A 15445-nucleotide genomic window follows, 5' to 3' on the forward strand; every position below is an offset into this window, starting at 1 on the left:
CCTCTTTGAAGTTTTCCAAATAACGAATGAAAAGAAGGGATTGAATTCTCTGATTTTACTGAGTTATTTTTTGCATGAGGGTTCTGGATCTCACAGCAAAAAATTTAACCAGTTTAGAGTTTTCTTCTTGTTTTTTGGGGGAGGGGTCTCAAGCTAGTTCATATTTGTTAGGTAGAAACATATTTGATATGCAACATTAGGTTGAAGGGAAGTTTTAATTGTAATTTTTAATGTGTTACCTCAGACCTGCCAATGCCAAAAGATGAATTTTACTTTACATGTGGAAGTTTTTTTTCTTTTGCCACCTTGTTAGCATTTGTGGAATATTCATAAAAGAATAACGTCCAGATGGAGACGGTACCTGCAGATGTTAATCTGGATGGACGCAGATCAGCTCTAATTTGTTTCAGTTGGTAGATTGTCGTATTTGTTTTGTGCATTTCAGAAACTTTCTTACACTTAAAATTGTTTTTCTTAGTAACACCAACAAGTGGGAACGGAGACTTTGGTGACTGGAGTGCCTTCAACCAAGCCCCATCAGGCCCTGTTGCTGCCAGTGGCGAGCTCTTTGGCAGTGCCTCACAGCCAGTTGTAGAACTTGTCAGTGGCTCACAACCAGCTCTAGGCCCACCTCCAGGTTCCTCAAATTCTTCAGAACTATTTGATCTTATGGGCTCATCCCAGGCAACCATGACATCTTCCCAGAGTATGAATTTCTCTATGATGAGCACTAATACTGTAGGGCTGGGTTTGCCCATGTCAAGATCACAGGTAAGTTGGCCTGCCTCCTTTGGAAATTGTGATTCATAATCTTTGAAGTGCTCTAACTAATATAATGGCTGATTAGCATAAAACAGAAAAATGAACAAGTGATGCATAGATTACTTTTGCACATTGCATTTACCTTATGCCCTTTGCCCTGGTTTAGTCATTTGGGTTCTCCAGGGCAAGGCCTTCTCACCCATCTTGCAGTCTTTGCAAAAGTTAAGTGTGATGCCTTGCACAGACAAGGTATATGCTAAAAATTTACTGAATTAATAAGTAAATTGGTATTTAATAGTTTAAAATTGTTTTTAAGAAGGAACAGAGATACATTGCTAATACAGAAAATTATTCTTTAAAATAATGAAATGTTTTTCACTATTCTGGGTCTGCTCTACCTTATATAATGTTTATATAGGCTTATCTTTCAACTCACATTTTCATAAACAACTTAATAGGAACTTTCTGTGTCACCCTTTTTATAATTAAATCTAAAATTACCTAATACTAGTTTAGGATTTCAAATTAGTGCAGGGTTAGAATATATGTGCCTGAGTTGTGCTATTTACTTTTGTTTTTGACTCAGGCTACTCAGGATATTTGTTTATGGTACTAATTATTCATTTTAATGTATAGATTCTCCTCTTTTGGGTATTAGGATAAAGGAAGAAAGACTCAGAAAGGTGACTGACCTGTATAACAGATATTAGACCTAACGTTAAGAAAAAGGACATGAAAACCACACAAATACCATTAAATTGAACTGAACAAGCCCAAGCCTGTTTATTCTTTATGTAACTGTGTTGTGATTCTTCACATTGGTACATTTTTTATTATTCCTCTTCTGTTTCTTTCCCTTTTTTTGTCCTTGTCACACACGGTGGTTCTGTGCATAATGATAATGAAGATCTTAGCATAGAACATTTACAGTTCTTTTTGGCTTCAGGAGTTTATTACCAAGTCTGGTATATGTTTTGGAGTTACTGTGTGACTAAAGTGCCATCTGATAATCTTAATAGAGCAGGTGCTTTAACTTTTAGAGCATTTTTCTATTTTCCAGCCTTTGCAAAATGTTAGCACAGTGCTGCAGAAGCCTAATCCTCTCTATAATCAGAATACAGATATGGTCCAGAAATCAGTCAGCAAAACCCTGCCCTCTACTTGGTCTGATCCCAGTGTAAACATCAGCCTAGACAACTTACTACCTGGTATGCAGCCTTCCAAACCCCAGCAGCCATCACTCAATACAATGATTCAGCAACAGAGTAAGTTACCATTAAGATACCCCATTTTTTTGTGTGTGTACTTGTAATCCTTTACTCTTATGCAGGTCTGCTTCAAGCTATGAAATAAAATACATAGCACAAACTGTATTGAAGGTGACGGGGTGTTCACTTAAGATTTTTTTTTTTTACATAATACCTGATATCCTTGCTGGCACAGTGAATTGCTTTGTATGTTACTCTTGGCATGATAATATTTATTGTACTGTGCTAAGTTTGGGGAGCCTGATGACTCAAATAAAAACATTTATGGTAGGAGTTCTCTGTGGCTCAATGGTAAAAACCCAACTATTAACCATGAGGGCACGGGTTCGATCCCTGGCCCTCCTCAGTGGGTTAAGGATCCAGCGTTGTGAACTGTGGTGTGGATCGCAGACATGGCCCAGATCCGCTGTGGCTGTGGCTGTGGCATAGGCCAGTAGCTACAGCTCCAATTTGACCCCTAGCCTGGGAACTTTCATATGCCACAGGTGTGGCCTTAAAAAGACAAAAAGTTTTGTTGTAGAAAAATTTTTTAATACAGGTAAATATGTCCCAGAAACAAAAAATTCATCTGAATTCTATAATCCAGGGGTAATCACCATTCATTTTTTTTGTCTTCTCTAAACACATTTTTAATACTGAGTTCATTCAGTATATATTTTGTTTCTTGCAGTTCTCATTCAGCATTGTTTTCCCTGTGTAAAATATTCTTTAAGAAAATGCAATTTTGAGATCTTTATAATTATCCATCATATCAGTGTACAGTTCCTCTCTTGTTGGTTATTTCAATTGTTTCCAGCCTTTTGCTATTATAAATAACTTCATGGCTTTGTATAAATCTTTATACATGTGATTTTCTTCCTTAATATAATGTTCTAAAAATAGAGTAAGTCAAAGGATATAAACTTTTTAAGGTTTTTGATACACAGTAGCTCTTGACAGTTTGTTAAGTCAGATTCAATAATAGATTCTACAAGAATGATTTTTAAAGTGCCCGATGTTTTCCCCTGGTCTACTGTTTCCACATCTTTAGGAAACCAGAGCTAACAGCCACTGAATATTTCTCAAGCGTAAACAATACAACTTAGTTGCCTTCTTTTATAAACTCACTATAAAGTAATTCTGTTGGCATTTACAAGTATTGATGATTAGGAGGATTATATTATTTCCTGCTCTATGGATCTAAGAATTCAGTGTGGTAAAGTTCTTTTGTCTCCTCTTTTCTTCTGGTAGATATGCAACAGCCTATGAATGTGATGACCCAAAGTTTTGGAGCTGTAAACCTCAATTCTCCATCAAACATGCTTCCTGTCCGGCCCCAAACTAACCCTTTGATGGGGGGACCCATGCCTATGAGCATGCCCACTGTAATGACTGGCACCATGGGAATGGCCCCTCTTGGAAATAGTCCGATGATGAACCAGAGCATGATGGGCATGAACATGAACATAGGGATGTCAGCTGCTGGGATGGGCCTGACAGGCACAGTGGGAATGGGCATGCCCAACTTAGCCATGACTTCTGGAACTGCACAACCCAAACAAGATGCCTTTGCAAATTTCGCCAACTTTAGCAAATGAGAGATTGTAAAGGAGCAGATTGAATGAAGGATTTTAGTGGTGTGGATAGGTGATGTTGGGATGGAAAATGCTAATCAACTCCCCTTTCTTTTGTCAATTAAAATAAGCCTGTATTAAGAACCAAAAAGGCGGTTTTATAAAAGCAAAGTATCTAGTATTTCAGATGGCCAGGCAAGGGCACTTCAGATGAGGCAGTCAGAATCATTTTTCCCAGTGAGACTAGATCACAAATGGGGTGGTAAGATCATTGAAAGCCTTTATAAATTGAAGAGCCCATTTTAATATCATAATTTGTGGAAAGACTAGAAGAGGGCTGAATAAATGTGTTGGAATCTCTAATTTTATACGTTTTTCTTTTCCTGAGGAACTTGATTTTTCTGTCCCTGAATCGCCTTGTCACAATTGGGTCTGTTCCTTTTACTACCACTTTTGAGTCCATATATGAAATCATTAAAGTTGGATGATCAGTTTTTTATAAAAATATATATTTTTGTCCAAAAAAAGGCATACATATGTGATTATGGCTAAATCAAAGGTAACTGGAATGTATATACTTTTGCTAATGTTCCAGCAACACTGCTATTATACTATCTATCCAAATTTTTATTGTAACAGAACCTCTTTAAGCAATTGGTGACAGCTATGGGACTTTTCCCATATCTTCTGCTATAATTATTCTTTGCAGAACTAGGAAAGATTTTTTTTCTCAAGACTGCTGTATGGTTTCCTTTAAAAGAAAAAACCTCCAGTATTTTTGTTTTTAGCAGTCATCATTTACACTTTGCACTGATTAACTTGGCAAGGCTTCCTTCCGTGTTTATTCCTGTAGCCACCATGTAACAGGAACATTCGAAAGTGAAAAATATTTATTTTTCTTTTGTTTGGTGTCTTTTAAAAAAAATTGAAAAGGTAAACATCCATCAGAACCTTAAGTTAAATATAAATGTTAGAACTCAACGATGTTGGCTTTTACATTTTATACAGTTTTTGTTTTGGTTTTGAGTGTATATAATATGGCATTAGCAATATGGTTCCAATAGAGAGGGGTTAAATATATATTATTAAAGGAGACCTGTGGCAGTCAAAGATTTTATTGATTTAATGGAAAATAAAGGAAATTAATTAAAATATTTTTGTTTTCCTGCTGTAATTCTGCATTAAGCTCACATGAAAATCATGATTCTAGAGTTTGGAATGCAAAATTAATTGTTTCAACCTCAAGCTGGGAATATTTTTTAAAATAAATACTATAATATAGGTATCAAATTATTACCTCCCCTACTTTGTGTTGATTTTTTTTTATTAAATTGATAAAACTTTGTTTCCATTGTATTCATAAAGTTCTGTTATACGTAACATTAAAATGTTCATTAAAATCAATGTTGAACTGCTTTTTCTTTCATTATGTTAGACATTTGAGACCGTTTGGAGAAAAAATAATTATAATTTGGGCAAAGTAAGTTTTATAAATAATTTAAAATTAGTTAACGACTTCTCTATTCTTTCCTATCAGACTCTACTGTTAGGAATTAAAAATGAAGCAGCAAAGATACCCTGACCCACTCCATTCTTGCTAATGTTCCATCTACAACATTTCTAATTAGGCAGAAATTCATGTACTTCAGCTAAGCGGTAATGAAAAGTGATTCATTTGCTGAATAAGAGATGAGAGAGTGTGTAATTAGCTGACTGTGGTTTTTAATCTTTCAACAATTCAATGTGTTTAAATTAGTTTCAGAGAATAGGAGCTTTCAAGTGTTGTTACTTCAGAGCAATCAAGCCAGGCTCTAGTGGCAGCGTGGAGAATATCTTCACTGGTACTTAAAAGTAGTCTTAAATGAACTTTCTCTTCACATTGAGAGGTAAAGCAGCATCTTCTCAGACATACATGGTTCTCAAAAGGAAATAAATATTTTGTTTCTAATAAAACGCTAAAGCATGTTTTGTATTATGCCTTCTTCCAGTGTTGTATCTCTGAGGACAGAAGGGAGCCCCTGCCTCAGTTGTGACTGCACCTCAACATACAATTTGCTATCTTACAGTATTCTTTGTTTCAGAGCCTATGAAAGAGGAAGACAAGGATTGCCTGATCTGGGGTCCATTCAGTCTGCTGATTTGTCTCTGAAGGGGTTAGTTACTAAGTGATACTTAAAGAAAGGTCTGACTACCCCAGAATAATTTGGAGTTGGTGGGAAGGGAGAGGAGACCAGATGGTGGAGTAGAAAGACTTAAGCTCACCTCCTCAACCTCCTCTCATGAAAACATCTGAATCACAAATATGCTGAACAACCATTGACAGAAAAGACTGGAACCTACCAAAAAACATACTCTACACCCAAAGAAGCAGCCACACAAGATGGTAGAAGGAGCACCTCCACCTATATAGTCAAATCCCATACATGCCAAGTGGACACCCACAAACTAGAAAATAATTACATCACAGAGGTTTTCCCATTGGAGTGAAAGTTCTGACCCCAAGTCAGGCTCCCCACACCGGGAGTTTGGCATCACCAGGAGCCCTCAGAGCATTTGGGGCTTAGTGCAGGAGCTCCACAGGACTGGGGGAAACAGAAACTTCATTCTTGCAGGGGACATACAAGGTTTATGTGTACTGGGACCCAGGGCAAAGCAGTGACTTCACAGGAGCCTGGGCCAGACCTACCTGCAGGTCTTGGAGGGTATCCTTGGGAGGCAGAGGTCAGCTTTAGGTCACTGTGGAGCCAGCAACACTGGTGGCGCAGGTCTCAGAATACTTGGCATGAGCACTCCTGGAGGTTGCCATTTTGGCACTCAGACCTGGTCCCACCCATCAGCAGACAAGTTGCCTAAAGTTTTCTTGAGCCCACAGCGGCCTCTAAACTTACACTTGACAAGTCCTGCCCACCAGAGGGACAAGACCCAGCTCTATCCACCAGTGGGCAGACATCAGTTCCTCCCACCAGGAAGCCTGCACAAGCCCCTGGGACCAACCAGGGGGCAAACACCAGAGCAAGGGGGACTATAATCCTTCAGCCTGTGGAACAGACTAAGAACACAAAGTTAAACAAAAAGAGACATCAGAGAAGTATGTTCCGGACAAAAGAACAAGATAAAACCCTGGAAGAACAAGTAAGTGACGTGGAGATAGGCAGTCTGCCAGAAAAAGAATCCACAATAATGATAGTAGAGATGATCCAAGGTCTCAGAAGAAGAATGGAGGCAGAGATGGAGAAGAGAATAAATGTTTAACAAAGCGCTAGAAGATTTAAAGAACAAGGAGATGAAGAATACAATAACTTAAAAAATACACTGGAAGGAATCAACAGCAGAGTAAATGAGGCAAAAGAACAGACAAACGAGCTGGAAGATAGACTGGTGGCAACCACTGCCACAGAACAGAAGCAAGAAAAAGAATGGAAAGAAATTGGACTTCTGTGCCATTATTACATTATTGGAGTTCCAGAAGGAGAAGAAAGGGCCTGAGAAAATACGTGAAGAGATAATAGCCCAGAATTTCCCTAACATGGGAAAGGAAACACGTAAGTCCAGGAAGCACAGTGAGTTGTCCCACACTATTAACCCAAGGAAGAACATGCCAAGACACGTATTAATCAACTGGACAAAAATTAAAGAGAAAATATTAAAATCAACTAGGGAAAAGCAACAGTAACACAAAGGAATTCCCATAAGGCTATTAGCTGACCTCTTCAGCAGAACTGAAGGCCAGAAGGGAGCGGCATGATATATGTAAAAGGAAAGGGAAAAAAACCTACAACCAAAATTACGCAGCAAGGCTCTCATTCATACTCGATGTAGAAATCGAAAGCCTTTCAGACAAGCAAAAGGGGAGAGAATTTAGCACAAACCAGCCTTACACTAAGTGCTAAAGGAACGTCTCTAGGTGGGAAGGAAAAGGCCACAACTAGAAAAAAAGCAAGTTGCAAATGGGAAAGCTCATCGGTAAAATCAAACACAGTAAAGGCAGGAAATCATCCACACACAAAAATATGGAAACCAGCAATCATGACAGTGCAAATGCAGGATACTGGAAATGTATTTGAAATTAAGAGATCAGCGACTTAAAACCTATCAGTCTTGTATATGTAGAGACTGCTATATTCAAACTTAATGGTAACCACAAACTAGAAATCTACGCTGGATGTATACATATACACAAAAGAAGAGGCAATCCAAATGGAAAACTAAAAACAGTCATCAAATCACAAGAAACGAAAAGAGGAAAGGGAGAAAAAAAGACATACAAACACAAATCCAGAACAATTAACAAAATTTGTAGTTGGCAAGAAAATACTCTTTACTGATATGTAGGACTCCCTTTTGTCCATCCTATACCTCTTTCCCTTTTTACTTTTCAGCAGTTTCTCTGTTGTATATGGGCTTTTTTTTGGTTTTTTTTGTTTTTGTTTTTTTCCTTCCCTAGGGCCACACCTGCAGCACGTGTCCAGTTGGAGCTGCAGCTGCTGGCCTACACCACAGCAACAGCAATGCAAGATCTGAGCTGCGTCTGTGACACACACCACAGCTTGCAGCAATGCCAGATCCTTAACCCACTGAGCAAGACCAGGGTTTGAACCCACATCTTCATGGATACTAGTCGGATTCTTAACCACTCAGCCACAACAGAAACTCCTATTGTATCTATTTTTAATTTGCCTAGTATTGTGGGAGAGGGAGAATTAGTTACTTCTTAGCAGGTTACATAGGATATATGAATCTCTATTGCCAGTTCAGATTCACTTTTTCCCTCTTGAAACTTTTTTACTTCTCTGATGTGATCTTCAGGAACCATAAATGTACATAGTGTTCTTGTATAGTACTTTGGATATTTACTTTTTTGTTTAAAATAAGTTGCCTGAATGATACCTATAATGCTATTGTTTAGGAGCTAGTCATTAATAAGATGAGGGCTATAGTTACTTATATTTGGAGAGAAGGGCTAATAACTTTTTTCTTCTCAAATACTTATGAAACAGTAAAATCTAACTGTCTAAACATAGAACATACATTATGGTAAGTAGATTTCTCAAGTAAACTGGCTTTGTGTGTCAGCTCTCTTGGGAGACAGCACTTTATTGTGGAAAGAACACGGACTTGAAAGCAGACAGATCTAATCTCGTTTTAACCCCTAGCTGTGTGACCCCTTGATCCATTCATCTGACTTTTCTGCACCTGAATACATTTGTTTTAAAATGAACTTAAGGGAGTTCCCATCTGGCTCAGTGGAAATGAATCTGACTAGTATCCATGAGGACACAGACAGGTTCAATCCCTGGCCTCACTCCAGCACTGCCGTGAGCTGTGGCGTAGGTCACAGATGTGGCTTAGATCTGGCATTGCTGTGGCTGTGGTGTAGACCAGCGGCTACAGCTTGATTCAGCCCCTAGCCTGGGAACCTCTATATGCTGTGGGTGCAGCTCTAAAAAGACATAAAATGAACTTAAAAATCTGGACACACTGGATAATTAAAATGCTAAGGGAAATCCAGCAGGAAATTGTAAGTGAGCTGTTTGGTGAATGTATGGACTCCCACTTACCGCATTAGTGCAGATGTGAGGTAGAGAACTGTGAAAGTGAGCTCTTTGATTTGCCACACAAGCAACCCACATTAGAATGTTCTCAGCTCTCAGAAGTAGTAGAGATCTCAGTTTTTCTATAGACTTCTTGCAGTTTTGTTGACTTAGATCTTGTTATTCTTCTAATAGCCAGAGAAGCAATCCAATATAAAGACTAAAAAAAGAAAAAAAAATGCATTAAAGAGGATTTTCTGTTTACTTTTAACTCATTAAGACCAATTCTTGTGTCTTCCTTCTGTGATAATGGCAGCCTTGCTAGTGCACTGTTCTCAAAGACATGATGAGAAGCTCCTGGCACCTTCCCGCTGCCGTGGCCTCCCCCAGTGGGTAGGGAATCAGCATGCAACCAAGTCAAATACTTGGCTTCCGAGGGATTTTGGAAGGATTTAAAAGTACTGATAGGCAAACCGTTTTCATTTGTTACCCTTTAAAATGTGTCATTACTTTAAATAACTGAATCCTAGACGATGAAACCCTACATTTCTTTTCCACTTGATTTTTCTTAACCGTCTGTCTTGCACCTGTGTTCTTTAAATCCTCAAGCACATTCTTCCACTTCATAATGAGACAAAATTGCTTAGAGTTGGTATACAGAGCAGTCTGACCTCGACTCCATAATGCCATTAAAAATTAATGAGAACCACAAAGAGCTTTTCTTTATGTGGGCCATATTTATCAATATTTACTGTATTTGAAATAAAAACAAACTTTAAAAACATTAATTGGTTTTATAGTAGCAACTCATTACCTGCCAAATTACAATTTTATTAAAACTTGTTTTCTGAAATAAAAATTTGTGAGAAGAATGGTATTGTTTCCCATTTCTCAAAACCTGACGAGACAATATAACGGGATTCTCTTTACTTGCTTCTGCACTCAGGCTCCTGTGCCATGTTGTTTTGGTGGAAATACATGAAACAAATCCAGCCTTAGGAACATGTGGTTAGAAAAGGTAGAACCTCAGAGGCCCCCTGAATGGGTCTCAGGGCTCCCTAGTGGTCCTCAGGCCATACTTGAGAAACTGCTTACTGTCTGCTGAGAATTAGCTGGTAAGTATTTCCCAGTAACTGTGTATCCATTTACTTGATTTATCCTATTTATAAGGTGATCTGCTTGAGATACAAAGAATTTAGTTTTGCCTTTCACTTCAGTCACAAGTAAAATGCCTGTCATAAGTAGCTGCTCTCTGGACCCAGAATATTAAAAATTGGTGCCATCATAGCTTTTGCTCAGTTTTTAAGATTCTTCTGATACATCATGTTTATGTACTAGCTATTATAATTATGAAGAGTAAATTTCTTACCCACTTCAGGTTTTATAGGAGAGCTTAGGTTGAGAGACTGGGTTAAGTGCTCATGGAATTGTAAACCTTTTGAACCTCTTTTTCTATCCTTTGAGAATAAAGTGGGTCAAACCTAAAGGCCTCTTGTTTGCAAGGGGCCCTGGCCACTTTGTATACTGTGTTCACAGAAGGCTGGAGAAATAGTGCACCCACATTTATTAGTGTTCCTTATGAATCCTAGACAAATTTGATCCCCAAGATCAAGGTTCCCCGCTTCTTCGTGAAATCATAAGAGCAAGCTCTGTCTTTAGATACATCAGCTCCCTTCACTCCCTATGGAACAATGACCTGATAAATACAGAACAAGGTGTCAGAAACCAAATAACCAAAAGTAGCTTTGCAAAGACTATTATGCGGTGTCCTCAAAACATATTTCCAGTAACTGATCACCATGGTCAGCCTTCAGCAGGTATGTTTGCCAGAGTTTTTATCATGGCAGGTCGGGGGTGGGGGCAGGAAATCCTAGGTGGAATTCCCTCCCATGTCAAAAGAGCTTCATTTTGGAAAAATGCATAGAGTAGTCACAAAGTCAGCTTTTGTTAAAGAATGAAGTGTTGAAGATATGACCTTTTGTGTCCGGTAATTTATAAGGCAGCTTTATTGGACAGTATCTTCTAAAATGCAGCTAAAATATTAGGTAGTAGACTAGATTTTTTTCATGATATTTCACTTCTTGATAATCAAAAATTAAATCGAGGAAAACAATCCCAAAACATACATGATAGAAATGTAGACAGTCCAGACCCTCCCAACTAGGAAACAAGACTGCAGTGCGGTGAGGCGCCACCACAGCAGAGCACCCCACCCACGTTTTCCTCCCAGTGTTTGCTCATCTGTGAGATGTAAAGAATGTGAGAAGGGGCCACCCAGCTATGTGAACTGCACATGTAAAAACTCCAAGTGGAGAAAAAACACCTAGTAGATGTGTCTCGAGCTTGATGTAAATGGAGTGGGATTAGAGACAAAGCTAGGACATGGTAATAATCGATGCTTTGGGTGCTGAGCTAAGTAATTATTTCAGCCTTCTCAAAAGTTCCTTAGGGGACTATGGCCACCAGAGATGATATATTCTAAAGGCCTGCCTTGCTTTCATTGCCATGGTTGTCACAGGGCTCACTTTAAAACTTGGCTTGAGTTGGAAAACAGCATGGTAATAGTTTGATATTTACTCTTGGACCAGAAATACATTAAGAGTATTTATATGTGAAAGATAAGATTATTTTTATATCTAAGGGATATTTCTAAAGACAAGTTGAGCATTTCAAATAGTCATTTGTATTTGCATATTAGTTTACATAGTGGATCCACATTCTTTTCCTCCTTGATATTCATAATAGCCCTAAGCTAAGGAGCTAAAATAGTTAGTATCCCCCTGTTTTAAAAATGAGGAAACAGGCTCCAAGAGAGCAAAACAGAGAAGCCGTGTCTTGCAGGATAGGTCTTTGGCTAGTTTCATTCCACTATTCCTCATTACTCCTCTATTAACATTTCAGACCTTTTATTTTATAAAGACTGTATATGCCATATAGATATACTGTCAGCTTTTTCTTGCATATCATTGATCTCTGATCACATCATCCCAGATGCCATGTAATGCTCTACACATAGAAGACAGCAAGGAAATATCTGTTAACTAATATTTTTTTAAGTAGTTTATGAAATCTGTTTACATTTTCTAAAGGTCACCAGCAGGAGATAAGCCACAGAGTAAATAAAAATGGATCTCTTTTGCAGAGTAAACCTTTTGTTTGTTTTGTAGAAATGGTGATAAAACTTGCATAAGACATTAGCTAAATCTCAAAGGCAAAAAATTCCAGCAGGTGTGGACTAGCGCAACACAAAGGCTCCTCAAGGGATGGAAAGTCATATTAAGAGCAAGCTGGAGGAGTTCCCATTGTGGCACAGTGGAAACAAATCCGACTAAGAACCATAGGGTTGCAGGTTTGATCCCTGGCCTTGCTCAGTGGGTTAAGGACCCAGTGTTGCTGTGAGCTGTGGTGTAGGCTGCAGACACGGCTCGGATCTGGTGTTGTGGTGGCTGTGGTGTAGGCCAGCAGCTGTAGCTCTGATTCGACTCCTAGCCTGGGAACCTCCATATGCTGTGGGTGCAGCCCTAAAGAGCAAAATCAAACAAACAAAACAAACAAAAGCAGAGCAGGCTGCAGTATAGTTGGTTGACCCTGGATTGCTTGTTTAGGGAATGAATCCATTTCAAAAAGAGCACTGTACTGTTTTCTATAGATTATGTGCTCTTTGCAATTTTTTATTTCCTCCTGTGATTCTTGCATTTGAGAAATTAAATTAAGATGCCCAGTCATCAAATAAAAGTAGAAATGGAATTTCCAGATTGACGATGTTCTTAAGGGAATATCTGAATTGATATCTTTAGAATAGGATTCTTCAAGGGCACTTAGAAACATTCAGGGGCCAAGATGGAGGGTAGAAAGACCTACTTACTTCCTCTCATGAGCAGACCAAATCACAACTATCTGCAGAACCATGATAAAAAGACTAGAATCTACCCAAAAAGATCTTTTACAATTAAAGACATAAAGATCCACAATGAATTGGGTAGGAGGGGTGGGCTCACAATATAATCAAATCCGGAATCCCTGGGTGGGCAATGCACAAACTGGAGAATAATTATACTGAAGAGGTTTCTCCCACAGCAGTGAGAGTACTGAGCCCCATGTCAGCTCCCTAGCCTGGGGGCCAGCACGGGAAAGACAAGGCCCCAGAGCATTTAGCTTTGAAGGCCAGTGGAGCTTAATTTCAGGAGCTTCACAGAACGGGTGGAAATAGAAAGTTCACTCTTAAAGGATGCACGCAAAATCTCACGTGCACCAGGACCCAAGGTAAATACAATAATTTGACAGGAACCTGGGCCAAAACTACCTACTGGTCTTGAAGAGTCTCTCAGAGAGATGGGAAGGGGACAAGGGGGGGGGCGGTGGGCAGCTGCAGCTCACCCTGGGGTCATGGACACTGGCAGTAGCCATATTTAGGAGCTCCTTCTCCTGTGTGGACACTCCTGCTGGCAGCCACCATCTAAAGATCCTCCCTTTAGCGCATTAACACTAAGACTGGCCCAACCCAACAGCCTATAGGTACCACTGCTGGGATGCCTCAAGCCAAACAACTATCTAGGCAAGGACAAAGCACCACCCATCAGCAGACAGGCTGCCTAAAGACTTTCTGAACTCACAGCCACCCCTAAGCATGCCCTTGCCCACCAGAGGACCAAGACCCAGTTCCACTCACCTGTGGGCAGGCAACAGTCCCACCTCCAGGAAGCTTGAAGAAGACTCTGGACTAGCCTCACCTACCAGGGAGCAGACACCAGACACAAGAAAACCACAATCTCACAGCCTGTGGACCCAGCCCACCCACAGAAGGTCAGACCCTGCCCTGGGAGTGGCTAGGCCCTGGTCCTATCCACCAGCAGGCCAACACAACTTATGGGACACCCCCGAACCCATACCCAACTGTCAGGAGCCAGCCCCCTTCCCTGCCCCTGCCACCAGTGATCTGACACCAGGTCTAGGATCCCTGGGTCCTACAGCCAGACTCAAGGATCCAGCTCTGCCTTCTGGTAGTCCAGATCTTGCGTCACCCACCTTTGGGTGAGCAACAGCTCCAGAATCTTTTGGACCCTGACTTCACCCAAAAATAAGCCAGCACTAGCCCCAGGGCCCCCTGGGGTTTCTCTACCAGCCACCTCATGACCAGGTCCCATTAAACAGCAGCCAGTAGCATCCACACAAGCAGGGCCTATTAACCAATCAAGATAGGGCCAACCAAGCCTACCAGAAATCCACATAGTCAGCCACCAGAACAGAAGGACCATGCAGCCCTTGTAGGGGGAATCCCCAGGGCATATGGTTTGGGTGACACGAGAGGCGTGTGCTGCTGGGATACACAGGATGCCTCCTAGAGTGGCCACTTCTCCAAGGTCAGGGAACTTAACTAACCTACTTTATACATAAAAATACAAATAGCAACTCAGACAAAATGAGGTGGCAGAGGAACATGTTCCAGGGGAAGGAACAAGACAAAACTCCAGAAGAGGTAAGTGAGGTAGAGATAGGCAACCTACCTGAGAAAGAATTCTGAGTAAAGATGATCAAAGAATTCAGGAAGAGAACAGATGCCAGAGAAGTTAGAAGTGTTTAACAAAGAGTTAGAAAATATAAAGAGCAACCAAACAGAGATGAAGAATACAATAACTGAAATGAAAAATATACTAGAAAGAAGCAATAGTATCCTAAAAGATACAGAGGAATAGATCAGTGAGCTGGAATTCAGAGTAGTGGAAATTATTCCCACTGAACAGAAAAAAAAAGAGTGAAAAAAAAAAGAGGCTTCTGGGACAATAAGCACATTAATATTCACATTATAAGGGTTGCAGAAGGAGAAGAAAGAGATAAAGGGCCTGAGAAAAATATGTGAATAGATAATAGCTGAAAACTTCCCTAATCAGGGACAGAAAACACTCAAGTCCAGGAAGCAAAACAAGTCCCATACAGGATAAACCCAAAGAGAAACACTGATAAACCAAGATAAAACCCCAGAGATACACCAAGACACATTGTAATCACAATCATGAAAATTAAAGAATATTAAAAGCAGAAAGAGAAATGCATCAAATAACATAAAAGGTAAGCCCCATTAGGCTATCAGCCGATTTCTCAGCAGAAACTCTACAAGCCAGAAGGGAGTGGCATGATATATGTAAACTGATGAAAGGGAAAAACCTACAACCAAGAACACTCTACCTATCAAGGCTCTCATTCACAGTCAAAGGAGAAATCAAAAGCATCACAAACAAGCAAAAACTAAGAGAATTCAGCATCGCCAAGCCAGCTTTACAACAAATACTACAGGAACTTCCCTAGGCAGGAAAGAAAAGCCCACAACTAGAAA

General features: G+C 39.8%; 1 protein-coding gene across 2 annotated transcripts in view; it reads left to right on the forward strand.

The window, feature by feature from the left end:
* CLINT1 (clathrin interactor 1) overlaps positions 1 to 4987 on the forward strand; it is a 57831-nt gene extending 52844 nt beyond the window's left edge. Inside the window, exons 10-12 of one of the 2 annotated variants that reach the window (XM_021076894.1) lie at positions 479 to 771; positions 1877 to 2027; positions 3261 to 4987. In XM_021076894.1, coding sequence (XP_020932553.1) covers positions 479 to 771; positions 1877 to 2027; positions 3261 to 3607 — 791 coding nt within the window. In that variant the 3' untranslated portion in view covers positions 3608 to 4987. Of the gene's footprint in view, positions 1 to 478; positions 772 to 1822; positions 2028 to 3260 lie in introns of both variants that reach the window. The other variant, XM_021076893.1, reaches the window with a different exon arrangement.

This window comes from Sus scrofa, chromosome 16, assembly GCF_000003025.6.
Source record: "Sus scrofa isolate TJ Tabasco breed Duroc chromosome 16, Sscrofa11.1, whole genome shotgun sequence".
Lineage (NCBI taxonomy): Eukaryota > Metazoa > Chordata > Mammalia > Artiodactyla > Suidae > Sus > Sus scrofa.